Below are 15,436 nucleotides of genomic sequence, written 5' to 3'. Positions count from 1 at the left end.
TGGCTGAGAGCAACTATCCTTTCTATCCCAGTACAGAGCAGCTGGGAATTTTGGTTCTTTAGGAGTTTATTCTCCTGGACGAAGCTCAGCCCAGCAGCAGCACCTGCTTTTCAGGGATGATCCGGATTTCTTTTCTCCCAGCCTGCAGTTCCAGTCGCAGCACTTTAGCCATAAAGCTTCCCTTCAGGTCGGCTGCATGAACTCTGCAACCCCCCAGGCCAGCTGCACCCAGGAGAAAGCACCAGAGCTCAGGCGGGACCTGCTCTTTGAAAGCTCAGCGATCAAGGATCAAGCAGCCCCTGCTGAAACTTGACCCTGGCGTCTTCCCCTGCCCTATCAGCACCTTCTGGGCTGCCGGGCTTCTCTTGCGTTAATGGGGATGTGCACACGCAGCTGGTCACTGGACCAACCCAAACAGGCCAGGGAAGGACCACACAACACTCAGCCCTGCTGCCGCACCTCCCATAGAAGGGACCCCACCTGCTTTGCGGACACCGAGTCCCCGCTCAGGAGCGTGACCCCCATTTTACAGCTGAGGACACTGAAGCACAAAGGGGAAGCGACTCGTTCAGTCACAGTGAGTCAGTCTCAGAGCTGGGGGAAGAACACAGGAGTTCTCCCTCTCTCCTACCCTAGCCACTGAGCAACACTGCTGTCCTACCCATCTGCATCTGGGGAGAGGAGCTGCTTTTGAGTGACTAACAGCACAGGAGGGGCGTCAGTCACCTACCCCCGGATCACTGGGAAGTCATTATACACACCCCACGCCCTGCGTCCAGACAACTCCACCCAGCAGGCCAGTTTAGCTCAGCAGTGACCGCATGCCACTGCAATTTCACCCCTGTAGGAAGTACCCAGTGGCAGTGAGGGGTCCCCCTTGTTGGTAAGCTGAGCTCCCCTGGCAGCCCTCGGGCTGAGGCACCTGGGTAGGGGCAAGGTGGAGAGCTTGCCCTTTTGCCAGCCACTGTGTCTGTCCTGTAGCCAGAGGGCTCTCAGTCCACCCCATTCCCCCCTATTCCCCTGGGCTCAGCAGGTACCGCAGCGCAGACGCAGGTGTTTGCTGGGGACCTGCCCAGCCAGGGCAGCGAAGTCGCACTTGCAGGTCGCCTCCATCCGTCCTGGCTCTGCAGGGAGCTCCCCTGCCGCCCTGTTCTCCAGCGAATGGCTCTGTGTATGCTGTCTGAAGAGCTTGGCGTTGGAGCAGACGAAGTCACAGCCGCCACAGTGGAAGGGAAAGTGACTCCTGTGATGTAGCTTCATGTCCTGGCAGCTCCGGAACAAAAGCGGGCAGGTGCGGTAAGCGCAGGAAACTGGGGTCACCTTGTGGGCGCGCCGCAGGTGCCCACGCAGCTGCTTGCGGTCCTCCGGGGTGAAGGGGCAGCCCTTTTCAGGGCACGCCAAGGCCCCCTGGGTGCTGCGATGGGTCTTAAAATGCTCCTTGAGCTCACTGGGCAGCACAAACTCCCCTCTGCAAACGGGGCACAGCAGTCGCTCAGCAGCGGAGCCAAGGTTCCCGCTCTGCCCGCTCGCTCCTGGCGAGCTCTGTGCCGGCTCCTGGCAGACAGCTGCTTCTCCTCTGCATTCGCTGGGCAGGGCCGGCAGCTCCCCCGGAAGTTGGGGGAGACCAGGAAGCTCCAGGTGCTCGGGGGCTGCTAATGTGATGCACTGGTGCTGGGTCAGCAGGCTGGGGTCAGAGAAGCTCTGGCCACACCTCTGGCAGAAATACAGCTCAACCACTTTGACCAAGACCTCTGTGGGAGGAGAGAGAGAGCGAGAGCGTGTCAAACAGCTGCAATCGAGATCTGGAGCCTTTTGCCTGGAGGTCACCAGTTCAAATGCAGCTCAGGTCTAGGGCAGTGAGTTTTGTCCCTATCTTCTAGGTATGCTATGGGAGACATGAAGTGTGTGTGTGTGTGTGGTGGGGGGGCCACTAGTTCCTGGTGAAATGGCATGTACATCACAAAGGCCACCACTACAGTGAGGGGTGCTAGAGAGAAGAGAGGGGAGAAAGGACAGAGATCAGTACCAAGCGGACAGTTGTTGGAAGTTCAGCAGACAAGCCAAGGGTTCGATGGGCTCCAGAGACTGAACTCCCCCTTCACTCCTAGAGGGCAAGGGTGGGGCGGCAGGGCAGGAAGCTCATATTTCTTGTGCCCCAAGCTGCACCTGTTAGGGTCCAGCCTGCTGAACAGATTCACAATGAATATTAGGAGAGAAAACACCACTGACTAAGCTCCCAATGTGCCAGGGCCTCTAACAGGCGGCGCTTAGAGGACAGGCCACCCAAGGTGCTCAGCAGGGCTGGAGAGGGCCTGTCTGGTCACTGCACATTGCTCGACCTGGATGGCACTCACAGCGAGTGGTGGTGGGGGTGGTCACGGGGAGACACATCCACACAACCTGCCCCACAAGACTGACTTGAGTATCCTGTCTGCTCTTCCAGAGAGAAGGGACTAAAGGACTAGCCTTGGCCTCCTTGATACATGAGCGGGTGGCATGGCAGGGGGACACCCCCTTGGGAGGATCTTTGATCCTCGTATAGTGCTGCCCCCTCAATGTGTGCCATACCTGTGGTGTTGCCTGGACTGCTCAGAGACACATTGCCTGCCACAGCCTCTACAAATATTTCCACCTCAGCTGCTTCAGCATGAGCTCCATCCCCAGCCATGGACGCATCCGTCAGCAACAAGCTCTGTCCCACAGTCAGCGGGGACGTCCCTGCCACGCAGTCATTGGAGGTCCCCTGGCTTCCTCCGGTTCCTGCCTCTCCTGAGGTGGGCAACAGCAGCCCTGGGCACAGGGCATCCATCTCTCCTCTGGCGGGCTCTGCAGCTACCACTTCTGCGCTCATTTCCTTTCACTCACCAACCTGCACCGGGCTGCGGAGGAGTAAATCTCTTTCTGAAAAGATACAGACAAGGTGACACAGCCGGACTGCCAGCACTGAAAGGGCTCGAGGGCACAAGACTCCAGAGATGCCTCCTTTTAAGGTCTGAGCTTTTCAGGAGACACTAAGTAACGGTATGCAAAAGAGACATGATTTTGGGGACTCACCCTGAGATGCTGTAAATGGGCTTGATTTTTAGAAGCGTTCTCAGGGATGAAAACCAGGCTTCTCCTTTTAAGATGACTCAGGTTGGATACCCAATATTGAGGTGCTCGAAATACCAATCTCTTTTTAAAAGCTTGGCTAAAGTTCTTACCCATCATTAATAATGTATATTTTTTAATTGGAACAATAACCACCACTAGCCCAAAGGACTTCAAAGCATTTGCAGACCTACAGGCTGATGCCCAAGGCAAACACTCAGATCACTTCACCTAACAGAGATGTGCAGCTACCTCTGCAGTGGCACGATACAGCTATTTAACAGCTCGCAGCAACAGAATGCAGTGCTGTAAGCCAGGATGTGAGGAATTCTGGGTGCAGCTGAAATGCCGCGGGAATTGTAGAGATACACGAGCGAAACTAGACAACTCAGTCGCCTACTTGTCTGTTTCCCTTCTGCATCATGAGTGAGATGCTCTCTGATGAGAAAGGATGGGATGAACGCAAGGAAGGAGGAGTCGTAAGAACACTAGAATGACCAGACCAGGACATGGAAGAGGCAAGATGTTCGTCCTAAGAAGTGCCAAGGTGCCTTTTAATGATTGCTGGAACTCAGTTTTACATCTCAGCCCAAAAGTGGCCCCAGCCCCTTTTAGGGGGACTGGAGTTGGACAAGAGACAAGAGCCCCCCCTGCTGAATCACAACCAGCTCCCACAGCTCCTAGGCCTCCTCCACCACCCTCTGCCTCAAGCTGGCTTTGTTTGGGGGGATCAGATGGGTTCACTGCAAGACTTAAAACATCCAACTCAATTTTGAACGAGTCAATATGCTGGTGACTCATTTATACCACTCACTCACTCACTCAGGGACAAGACAGGTCAATTTCACCTGACAATTTTGTGCTCCCCCATCATTGTCTGTCTGTCTCCACCTGTTGCCTCTTGTCTTACGCTTGGATGGTCACCTCTTTGGGACAGGGATACTGTACACATTGTTCTGTGTACATACAATGCCTCACGTCATGGGGGGGCCACGTCTGGAGCTCCTAGCTCCTATCACAATAAAAACAGCCAGAGGATGAGGTATGAGCACAGAATTGTAGCAGGATTAGAGATGGAAAAGGCTTCCTCAGCTCCACTCCCCCTTGGCCAAGCTCGTCTATTCTTCAGCGGTTTGGCCAGTCCAGCTGTAATGCCCCAGGCAATGGGGAAAAGCACTGATCTGTGCTATCGAAAGCTACACCTGACCGGAGGTCTTCTCTTATCCCCGCCCTCGGTCCCTCCTACTCTCTGCCTGTGGCACATAACAGCATAGTCCTCTGTGGGCTGGAATACTTTGGTCTCATTTCAGTTGTAGGGTTTGCGTGCGGGTGCTGTTGGCCATGTGTCATATACCGGAGGTCAGGCTATAAGATCCCTTCTGGCCTTAATCTCTCCAACCTCCATCAGGTTCTCTCTCATACACAGATCTTATTACACAGAATCCAGATCCGTGACACTGTATGTGTTTTATCCTGCCACTCAGCACAGTAGTTTCTGAGCAGCTTCCACGTAAAATCAGGAGCAATAGAGAAGTCCCAAGTGACTTTCATGGGGTCTCTGGTGCATCTCCCTCTGCTTGGTGTAGATTTGGAGGTTTTAAGATTTTATTCATTTCCTCTTTTATTACTGTTGTTGGCAGGGGCATATGGGATAGAAGGGGGTGTCAGGGTTGGGGACGTCAGTCCCATGATGGGAAGGCTTTTTGGTAGCAATGCTCAGCCTTCTATCCCCCCCTTTCCAATCCCCTGCCAAACAACCTTGCTGGGAGCCAGGCAAGTCTAGACCAGTCCTCAGTACTGCCTCTTCTGCTAGTCCAAAGGATTAGCCTGACCCTGGTGCCTGCATTGCCCAGGTGGGCTTAGCAATGGCCTGACGCTCACCAAGTCACTCTCCTCAGTAACCTCGCCAGTGGCACCGGATGTGCCAAGCAGCAGGGCCTGCTGCTCCCAGTGGCATGGCTCAAGAGCTGTCTGCTGGCTGCGTTACCAGTCCCATGAATAATGAGGCTGTTTCCAGCGTATGGGTGGCATCTGAACATACAACTCTCTCTCACACCCACACCTAAGTTCAGTGGCAATAAATGTCCCGATCGTATCCCAAGGCACATCGACATGGATGGTAAAAGTCACACAATGAATGCTTATGCAATGGACAAATTTCCATTTGGCCAATTCCATTTCACCTCCTTCAGTTCCCTCCTGGATACAGGATTCTTCTTCAGTCCCTGTTCTAAACTGTTCCATGATGTTGCTGTGTGCTATTAAACCGTCATTGCATCCCATGCCAGAGGTGGCTGCATTTCCATGGTGGATGGCCAGATAGACATCAGCCTTACAAAATTCTAATCACCTGTATAAGTTCAGATATATTTTTAGTAGGTGCGTAAAATATTATTCGATTTTCCACGATCATCTTCATGGCAAAGGGCATGTGGGGGATTTTGCAAGGCTGATTATACACCGGCATGTACGTATATGGAAAGCACCTTGAGAACCCATAAGATGCCAGATACCAGTGAAAGGCAAGTATTAGTAGCAGTTTCCAGGGTGCTCTGGGAGACAGAAGTTCCCTGGTTTAAAGCACTTCATGGGTTTGAATTTCACACCAACTGCGCTCTTGCCACAGACATTTGAGGGAATTGGCCCCACAGCACCACGCACCTGGGTCTTGGGCCCCATTCCTACGCTTGGCCCTCCCCTGGCAGAGCTCCATCCCCCAGCCCATCTTGGAGCCCCATAAACCCACCTGCCTCTGCCCCTGGTTTGGGGGGGAAGGTGCTTAAACTCCTCCTGACCCTCCCTCTTGGGATCCCTCCCACTTACCTGCCACACAGTGAACATCCCCTTCCCCTTGCGACTGTGAGTGTGCAACTCCCTCTGGGATGATCCTGGAACCCTCCCATCCCCCGCCCAGAGAACCCTCCCTCCCCCCTTCCCTCACTCTGGGGAACCCCTCCCCTGGGGCCCTCCTCCCCCCAGGAACCCTCCCATCGCCCCTCCTCCCCTGGGAACCCCCATCCCCTGATCCCCTCCTCACTGGGGACCCCCCCACTCTGGGGAACCCTCCCCCTGCCCCCAGGAACCCTCCCATCCCCCCTCCTCCCCTGGGAAACCCCTCTTCCCCCTCTCCCCAGGAACCCTCCCATCCCCGGTCCCCTCCCCACTGGGGGAGCCCCTCCCCCAAAGAACCTCCCTCCTCCTCCCCCAGTCTGGGGAACCCCTCCCCTGGGACCCTCCTCCTCCCCCCCAGGAACCCCTCAATCCCCCCTCCCGTGGGATCCCCCTTCTGTGGGGAACGCCTCCTCCCCCTCCCCGTCTGTGGGGGAACCCCCCCGGGGACCTGCCATCCCCTGGTCCCCTCCTCACTGGAGAACCCCCCAGAGAACCCCCCCACTCTGGGGAACCCCTCCTCCCTGGGGGTCCCCTCCCCCCAGGAACCCCTTAATCCCCCCTCCCCTGGGATCCCTCTTCTGTGGGCCCCCCCGAGGACCTCCCATCCCTGGTCCCGGGCCCCCCCCGCTCGCGGGGCCCCTCCCCCCCTCACCTGAGGGGCTCGGCTCGCGCTGCCCCCGGAGCGGCCCATCTCTATGGTGCCTGCGGCCGGGAGCGGCCCCCTTTGTGCTGCGGCCCCATCCGGCCGTTCTCTCCCGCGGCCCCGCACTCTATGGTGCCTGCGGCCGGGGAGGGGGAGCCGGGCCGGAGCAGGAACCATAGAGAGGAGGGATAGAGAGCCGGGTCCCGCGGCGGACCGGAACCGTAGAGTGAGGGAGGCTGGAGGGACAGAGCGGCGCTGCGTGGCGGTAAGGGCGGGGGAGAGGGGACGGGAGACGGTCACGGCCCCGCCCGGGGCAGAGGGAGCTGCTGGGGGTGGGGAAGGGAAAGGAAAGGAAAGGAAAGGAAGGGGGGCCGCTAGCGGGGCTGGCCCCAGGGAAGAGGAGGGGGGCTGCTGGGGGCCGGCCCCACGGGAGGGGAGGGGGGGGCTGCTGGGGGCCGGCCCCACGGGAGGGGAGGGGGGGCTGCGGGGGGCCGGCCCCACGGGAGGGGAGGGGAGGGGGGGGCTGCTGGGGGCCGGCCCCCACGGGAGGGGAGGGGAGGGGGGGCTGCTGGGGGCCGGCCCCACGGGAGGGGAGGGGAGGGGGGGGCTGCTGGGGGCCGGCCCCACGGGAGGGGAGGGGAGGGGGGGGCTGCTGGGGGCCGGCCCCACGGGAGGGGAGGGGAGGGGGGGCTGCTGGGGGCCGGCCCCACGGGAGGGGAGGGGAGGGGGGGCTGCTGGGGGCCGGCCCCACGGGAGGGGAGGGGAGGGGGGGGCTGCTGGGGGCCGGCCCCACGGGAGGGGAGGGGGAGGGGGGGGCTGCTGGGGGCCGGCCCCCACGGGAGGGGAGGGGAGGGGGGGGCTGCTGGGGGCCGGCCCAGGGGAGGGGAGGGGAGGGGGGGCTGCTGGGGGCCGGCCCCAGGGGAGGGGAGGGGAGGGGAGGGGGGCCGGCCCCACGGGAGGGGAGGGGAGGGGAGGGGGGCCGGCCCCACGGGAGGGGAGGGGAGGGGGGGCTGCTGGGGGCCGGCCCCAGGGGAGGGGAGGGGAGGGGAGGGGGGGCTGCTGGGGGCCGGCCCCAGGGGAGGGGAGGGGAGGGGAGGGGGGGCTGCTGGGGGCCGGCCCCAGGGGAGGGGAGGGGGCTGCTGGGGGCCGGCCCCATGAGGTCACACCCATTATGGGGTGAGTGGGGGTCAGACCCTATGGGCTGGGAGAACCGGTCTGGGGGATTCAGGCTGCCTTACAGTGGGGGGGGAGGTCAGACCCCATTATAGTGGAGTCAGGGGAATTAGATCCTATTACAGTGGGGAGGGGGCAAAAGGGGGGCAGACCCCATGAAAGGGGACCTCAGATGGGGGGTTTCAGGCTCCTTTACGGGGGACCCTGTGAACGGGGGAGGTGTGGAGGAATCAGGGCCCCTCTCCAGCTGGGTCAGGCTGCCTCAGCGTAACGCAGCTGGTGCACCAAGCCAACCATCTCCCGACCAGCTGAGAGCTGCGGCAATGTGTTCGCTGGTTACAGGCTGGAGTCAGGACTCCTGGGTTCTCTCCCCAGCTGTGTAGGGAGTCAGCCTGTTGAACAGGGGGTGGGGGGTGGAGACCCACAACTCCTGGATTCTGTTCCTGACTCTGCCACAGCCTCCCGCTCCCCTCTGAGCCGCAGCTTTCCCAGCTCTGCAGAAGGGGCGATCATGCTGCCTCCCCTCACGGGGCCGCGTGAGGCTTAAGTCACTGATGCATGTAAAGAGCATCAATATGAAAAGTGCTGGATATCGTCATTGGTGGGAAGGTGCAGCCCAAGGAGAGAGCAGGTCCCCGTGATACAATCAGCTTGTTTATACAGCACCTTTTATACAACGTGTAAGGCAAACTACTCAACAGGCTCCATCAGTAACAGAGCAAGAGAACATCAAGGAGGTAGAGGTTGGGACAGGACGTTGGGGTTAAACCCAACTGCCACCCAAATTCTGCATCCTCGTCGATGCCCCTGGTAATAACGATCCCTAGCTTTTATCGAGCAGTTGCATCGGTGGATCTCACAGCGCCTTTGCAGACAAGGCCAGTATCATTACCCGTGTTTTACAGATGGGGAGATGGAAGGGAAGGGACTGGCCCAAAATCAAGCCAAGAATAGAACCCCCTCCAGTCCTCTGTCCACTAGCCCACGCTGCCTTACCAGGGAGCCATTTCCACAGCTTGAAACAGGACGGCTCTGTGGCTTTGGACCTTCCACTGCCATCACAGATGCAGGAGGCTGCTTCTGTCTCTGTCGCCTCCAGGCCCCCAGCTGCATGGAACATGCCTTCAGGATGCAACTGGAGATGCATGACTAGCTGCAGTAATAAATCCTCAGTAATTGCAACAGGCTTTTCCAACAGCTTACGGCCCGGTGGCTTATAATAATAATAAAGCCCCAGGTTTGACTTTTCACCCGAGACAGCCGAGATTGGTTTTACACTCTTGTACCCCCAGACTCCTCCTGTTGGCCTATTGTGGTGTTCCACCACTCTCCACCCTTCCCGAAGAACTCCTCGCTCCCAAGAGCCTTGTCCTGCCTGCATCCTCCCAGATGGTTGTAACACTCTAGGGGCTGCTTCTCTTTCTGCAGCACAAAGTGTGATGGGTCCCCGTTGAGGACAATGGCCAGAAGTCAAGATGCTGCATTCCCTGCTGGCCGCTGCTCCATGTTAAAGGCTGCAATCTGCCCTGGGTCTGCATATCAAGGGTGGTGGTCTTTTTTAAGGGCCCAGCAATTGTTACTAAACAGGCGTACCTGAGCAGGGAGCAGCTGATTCCCCTGTAAAGGGCAGTGGGAAGCTGGGGAGGGGAATTCTCCAGGAAAGAGGGACTGGAGAGTGCTGAGGGTGAGTAGGATCCAGCAGGAAACCCCAAGTTTTCAGAGAAAAGGCTCCGAGTGGGGAGGCCCCCACCAGGACTAGGAACGTGGACTTGAGTGGGGGTTGAGAACTCATTTTAACTCTTTTGTTACATTAAGAAATCCAGCCCTGGGAGGGGTGTTGCTGAACTTGCAGAAAGTTTGCTTTGGTAATGTAATGGAGAAAGCCCTCACAGGTGGGGAAACTGAGGCGGGGCTGCTGCAGTGTCACCTCGGGCCCGGGGGGGCACTCAAGAGGCAGCCGGTCTGATGACAGTGGTCCTTGGGTTCCCATATGGTCATCAGTGCTGCTTCAGTTTGAGAGTTATGTCCAAAGCAAGCCAGGATCCCCTCTGTCAGGGTGTGAGTCACTAGGGGAAGAGGGATGAATTCTGGGTCTGATTGTGCTTGATGGGCTGAGGTGTACATTCAGGACTGTAACATCTCCCTGATGTCGAGGATCTGTTGCTGTACCTGTGGTTCAGGTTTTGAAGGGTTTTCTCTGAATCCATAAAGGCTAGAAACTAGCTTTGCATTTTAAGGAAAGCTCAGATTGTGATGAATCTAAATGTGCCGTGTGGACGGGGCCCCGTAAAGACGTAATCTGCGCCAGATCCTGCCTGTGGGTCGTATGATTGACACCTCAGCCCTACATCTGCGTCGCCGCCTTGTGCTGAGCTCTTGCATCGGCACTCCATGGCTCAGCCTTGTCTCTTTTTGTTTTATCAGCAGGTTTGTTTCTGGCTGGCAGAGATGATGCCATTGAAAGCAGCCGCCTGACTCCCCCGGCCCCACCATGCCCTTTTCTGACTTTGTCTTAGCGCTGAAGGACAATCCCTACTTCGGGGCTGGCTTTGGCCTGGTAGGGGTGGGCACAGCTCTGGCTTTGGCCCGGAAGGGGGCCCAGTTTGGGGCGGTTGCTTTTCGCCGACACTACATGATCACCTTGGAGGTGCCCAGCAAGGACAAGAGCTACCAGTGGCTGCTGAGTTGGATCTCGCACTACGCCAAGCACACTCAGCACCTGAGCGTGGAGACCTCGTACCTGCAACACGAGAGCGGGCGCATCAGCACCAAGTTCGACTTTATCCCCAGCCCAGGGAACCATTTCATCTGGTAAGGGGGGCAAAGCGGGGGAGGAATGGGCCGGGAACTGATCAGCTGCCTCCCGGAACTGAGGGCTCCATGTGAAGAGAAATTCTTGAAGAGCCTAGGGGTTGAAAGCCTGTTGAAGTCAGTGAAAGGGTCCCGTTGATTTCAGTGGACTTTGGATCAGCGCACAGGACTGCTTAGCCTGGAAAGGAGACAAGTACGAGGAGATGTGGCTGCCGTAAAATAGTATGCTGAGCTTGTCTCTGGTACCTCTATCAGTGGCTTCAGAGACTGGTGTCGAGAATGCCCCTCAAATGCTCTTGCTCACCCGTGCGAAATAGAAAGGCTACTCGGTGAAGTTCAAACGCCGCACATCCGAAACGGAAATGGATCTGTTTCTGTACGGGGTGTAGAACCGAACTGTGGAACTCACGCTGCAGGGTGGCATTGTAAAAGTGCAAAAGAGTTAGCGCGGGGGATGCTTAAAACGCTGTGTTGGCGCAGCTGTGCCGCTGTAGTGCTTAAGCAAAGATGCTCCTAAGCTGCATCTCGCATCATCTCCTGGCTCAGCTTCTCTCTCTCCTCCTGCTCCCAGGTATCGGAGGAAGTGGATCCGCATCGAGCGGAACCGAGAGAAGCAAATGATCGACCTGCACACAGGGACCCCCTGGGAGTCAGTGACGTTCACAGCCCTGGGCACCAACCGGGAGATCTTCTTCAACATCCTCCAGGAAGGTATGGCTGTTTGGCAGGGCCCTGCCGCAACAGATTTGAAACCTGGCAGCTATAAAAGCCAGGCCATTGCCTGGTGCCTTCTGGGAGATTCCGTTTCACTTGCAGCCCCTCTCTCTGTCTCTCTCTAGCCAGGGAATTGGCTCTGAGGCAGCAGGAAGGGAAGACAGTCATGTATACGGCCATGGGTGCCGAATGGCGGCCGTTTGGGTTCCCGCGCCGCCGTCGGCCACTTGCCTCTGTGGTGTTGGAGAAGGGGATCTCAGAGAAGATTGTGCAGGACGTAAAGGAGTTCATCGATAACCCCAAGTGGTACACTGAGAGAGGCAAGGCTCCCTCCCAGGCTGATGGCTCTGCCCTTCCTCTGGGGTCAGAGGGAGGGGCAAATAATGTAACCTAGAGCCAGGATGATGCGGGCAGGTGCTGTGCAGCTACCCCTGCCTCCCCACATACCTCACCAGCCTGCCACACCTCTCCCAGTGCACCTGGATCCAAACCTGCAGCCCCTTAGCTAGTCCAGGCCAGCCTAGCCCCACAGATACGCCTTAGTCCTGACTCATCGCCCATTATTCCACCCCTAAACCTTGGGTTTCTGTGTACGAAAAAGGTGTCCTGTACAATCCTTGCAGCTGCCTGTGGGGCACCAGTGTCCTGCTGCAGCGTCCACAACCTGAAAGGGGAGAGTTTCTGCACCGGATCGGCAGCACCTCTTTCCTGCGCTCAGCGGTCCTGATTCACCATCGTGGGTGGAAACTGGAGCGTTGCCTTGGTGATACAGGCCCAGTGCGTTTGGCAGCCCTGCTGTGGGACTTCAGAGCCCTAGAGGCATCTTGCTGCATGGAAGGCTGTGTTCTGGGCCTGGTGTCTGCCTCTTCTCTCTCTCTCCCTGGCACTGTAGGAAGCAAGCAGGTTACCCCTCCGCCCTTTAGCTTCCCCACTGCCGGTCCAGCTTGATTCAGCTCCAGTGCCCGGCGGAACCAGAGCCAAGCAGCGCTGCAGTAGGAAGGCAGGCTGGCCACGAACGACATGTTAGAGTGACGCCAGCAAGAGTCCAGCTCAGGGGGCCCGGTGACACTGGGACTCGGGGGCGTGGGCTGCAGGTGTGATCGTTAGTTAGGCTTTGTCCTTTAGGGCGCTGTGGCAGGCTGGGCGTGGGGCATGCTGCCGGCTTCTGATGGGTCCCTCTCTTCCTAGGAATCCCGTACAGGAGGGGATATTTGCTTTACGGGCCCCCGGGCTGTGGGAAAAGCAGCTTCATGTGAGTATTGTGTACTGGGTAGTGCCAGCTTTCCCCATCTCCTGGAGGTCCAGGTCCCCTTCGGCCAGAGGGAGGGAGGACCGGCGTGTGCTTCTGTAGGATGAAGGAGACTGGCTCTTTGTGGAGGAGGAGGGAAGGGTTAGCAAGGCAGAAGTGTGCTGCGAGAAGAAAGCCAAAGAACCGTGTCCAAGGTGCTGCTGAGCTTGCTGGAAGCCCGAAGCAGGACTATTGTTGGGGCTCACCCGCCCCTGAAATACTAATTGCGTTATTTCCACACGCCAAAACCCTCCTGGCCCCCCACGTGCTAATACACTCCCATAAGATGAGCGGTGCTTTGGGGGTAACACTAAATTGGGCCCCCTTGACCAGCTCGTCATTCAGGATCCCCCATCGGCCTGGCACCTTGTGTCATCCCGTCCACCTGTGCAGAGCGGGCAACCCACTCCCAGAGCCGAGCGCCAGCACTTGCCCCCCACTCGTGCTTGCTGTACCTGCGGATGAGCGGCGGCATGAGGGGCCAGGCGGGGGAGAGTCAGGCTCCAGATGTTTCTGCTGGAGGTACTTAGGGGCCCCCCTCACTGAGTACCTCGCAGTCCTTACTGCATTTATCCTCCCAGCCCCCGGGAGGCAGGGCAGGGCTTGAATGCGGGAGGCAGGGGTGTAGAGAGACGGTGACTTGCCGGAGGTCACAAGGGAGAACCGTGTCCCAGCTGGGAATGGAACCTGGTCTCGAATCCCAGGCCAGCACCCAACCCTTGGCCCATTCTTGCCCTCTGGTGGGGTCTAATATAGGTGCCCTCTGCCCTACGGGACTGGGGAGGGAGCGGTTTCCCTTGGGGGTTCCCTCGCAGCTTGGTGCTTTACTTCTGCAATGTGTCCCCCCGCAGCATGGCCCTGGCCGGCGAGCTGGAGTATGGGATCTGCTTGCTGAGCCTGAGCGACCACAGCCTCTCGGACGACCGTCTCAACCACCTCCTCAGTGTGGCACCGCAACAGAGCATCATCCTCCTGGAGGACGTGGATGCGGCCTTCCTCAGCCGGGACCTCGCTGCGGAGAGTTAGTGCTGGCCCTGCCCTTGTCTTCAGCACTTGGGCGCCCTGCGGAGACGCCTCTCCTCTCCCCTCCGCTCGGCACGAATGTTCTGCTGGGCCGGGGGCGTCCCTGATCCCTAGGGAGGAGGCAGCACACCCGGCCTGGCTGCATATTCCCCTTTGCTCTTCAGCCCCCTGGGGTCGCTGGCTGCGCTGCGGGCGGGGGGGTGTCCCTGGAAACGTGCCCGTAGCGGGCTCGTGTGGGTTTAGAGTGCGGCGGTGCAGAGCGGCCAGGTTACGTGGCCCGGGACCAGCCGTCTTGGCCTGCTGTGTTGGTTGATGGCAGATGGGGCGGCTCGCTGGCGGCTGGTAAGCTGCCAATGCTGCTGTCTGTTGGGCAGAGTTTGGGTGCCCCAGACCTACCCTGGGTCTGAGACATCTGTGCTGCCTTTCCCTCCAGACCCAACTGCCTACCAGGGCATGGGACGGCTGACCTTCAGCGGCCTCCTTAACGCGCTGGACGGCGTCGCCTCCACGGAGGCCCGGATCGTCTTCATGACCACCAACCACGCTGACAGGTCAGAGCCCCCTTCTGTGGGGGAGGGGCCCCCCTTGCTTGGGTGCTGGGGATGAAATTGGACCAACCGGCTCCCACCTCAGTTCCTCACTGCTCAGGGCAGGACCATTCCCTGAAGTGTGCGTTTCAGGGGTTGGTCTTGTCTAGTTTGATCAGCCAAACAACTGGGCTCCCCTCCCCACCTACCCCTTTTCCTAACGCTGCCGTTCTACAGTCTCAGTGATCTTCCTCTTGCGTCTCTCCTCGCCCCCCGGAGACCCTTCCTTCTCCTCCTCGGTGTTTCCACTGCAGAGCTACGACAGCTGCGCTCCTCGCTGCAGCTCCTTTCACAGCAGAACGCCTGTCACAGGTGTGTGGGTGGGCGTGTCTGCGTGGACTACCTGCCCAGGAGAAGCCTGATCTTTTCAGGACGCTGAGGGTTTGCAGGTCTCTTTTGTCTGGTTCTTCCCCAGGTTTCTCTCAGTTGCTTTACAGAGACCTCACCAAGCTAGAAGCCCCCAGCAGGATCTCGCCCGTACCTTCTATGTCACAACAGTGCATGGGGCATGAGGTCTCTCTCCCAGCTTGTGGTATTTAAATGGGGTGTTCCCATTAGAGGAAACACAAAGATGTGTCCGTGGTTCACGGCACATCCCTGTTGCTCTTGTGGAAGGTATTGAGGATAAGGGGGCCCACCTGTCTCCCCCTGCCCCTCCCTCGGGATACCATCGAAGGGAAGGTGAGAGAGCAGTGATTGGTCCCTCGCATCCAGGAGAGCTGACTCCTCTGACTGCACAGGCCCTGGGAGCTGAGCACCTCTACGTGTCCCTCTGCCTTCGCAGGTTGGACCCAGCCCTGGTTCGCCCTGGCCGGGTGGATCTGAAGCAGTACGTGGGACCCTGCTCCCATTGGCAGATTTCCCACATGTTCCAGCGCTTCTACCCAGACCAGCCCGTGGCTGCCGGCGAAAAGTTTGCAGAGCAGGCCCTGCGTGTCTCCGAGCAGATCAGCGCCGCCCAGGTGCAGGGCCACTTCATGCTGTATAAAGCAGACCCAGCCGGGGCCATTGAAAACGTGCAGTCGATTTCACTGTGACCGAGGGCGGGCGCCCTCAAAGGGGAGGGGCTTGCAGCTCCATCACTGGGAGTGACTCATGGAGGACGTGATAACCGTGAGGATGCTGCTTTGTGACAGTCCCATGGAGCCGATCGCTCTTCGTTTTGCTACCTCAACAAGGCCTCGAGTTTCTATTAAAATATAAAAAGAACTAGGA

The 15,436-nt window shown here is 58.5% G+C and overlaps 2 protein-coding genes across 8 annotated transcripts in view; one reads left to right on the top strand and one right to left on the bottom strand.

The window, feature by feature from the left end:
* ZNF142 (zinc finger protein 142) overlaps positions 1-6,787 on the bottom strand; it is a 22,684-nt gene extending 15,897 nt beyond the window's left edge. The window contains exons 1-3 of one of the 3 annotated variants that reach the window (XM_038421346.2): positions 6,635-6,787; positions 2,569-2,901; positions 1,038-1,751 (exon numbers count right to left, since the gene is read on the bottom strand). In XM_038421346.2, the coding sequence (XP_038277274.1) occupies positions 1,038-1,751; positions 2,569-2,851 (997 nt within the window). In that variant the 5' untranslated portion in view covers positions 2,852-2,901; positions 6,635-6,787. The other 2 variants (XM_043504793.1, XM_043504792.1) reach the window with 2 other exon arrangements.
* On the top strand, positions 6,760-15,436 carry LOC119863265 (mitochondrial chaperone BCS1). Of its 5 annotated transcripts, none has more exons than XM_038421351.2 (8): positions 6,760-6,890; positions 10,226-10,609; positions 11,181-11,320; positions 11,449-11,643; positions 12,512-12,575; positions 13,463-13,632; positions 14,068-14,185; positions 15,006-15,436. In XM_038421351.2, exons 2-8 carry the CDS (start codon positions 10,290-10,292, stop codon positions 15,256-15,258), a joined length of 1,260 nt encoding a protein of 419 aa, XP_038277279.1. In that variant the 5' UTR covers positions 6,760-6,890; positions 10,226-10,289; the 3' UTR covers positions 15,259-15,436. The 5 variants fall into 5 exon arrangements, with proteins under 5 accessions (XP_038277279.1, XP_038277280.1, XP_038277281.1 ...); XM_038421352.2 differs by having other exon boundaries at positions 6,772-6,890; positions 10,223-10,609; XM_038421353.2 differs by lacking the exon at positions 6,760-6,890 and adding an exon at positions 8,508-8,676.

Source organism: Dermochelys coriacea, chromosome 11 (assembly GCF_009764565.3).
Source record: "Dermochelys coriacea isolate rDerCor1 chromosome 11, rDerCor1.pri.v4, whole genome shotgun sequence".
Lineage (NCBI taxonomy): Eukaryota > Metazoa > Chordata > Testudines > Dermochelyidae > Dermochelys > Dermochelys coriacea.
This window is presented reverse-complemented; position numbering and strand designations above follow the sequence as displayed.

What these genes read in the sequence shown, in the direction of transcription:
- LOC119863265 (XM_038421351.2), top strand. Translation starts at nt 10,290, where the DNA reads ATGCCCTTTTCTGACTTTGTCTTAGCGCTGAAGGACAATCCCTACTTC. An exon ending in CTTCAACATCCTCCAGGAAG is followed by an intron (nt 11,321 to 11,448) that starts GTATGGCTGTTT and finishes GTCTCTCTCTAG; the next exon opens with CCAGGGAATTGGCTCTGAGG. An exon ending in ACCACCAACCACGCTGACAG is followed by an intron (nt 14,186 to 15,005) that starts GTCAGAGCCCCC and finishes CTGCCTTCGCAG; the next exon opens with GTTGGACCCAGCCCTGGTTC.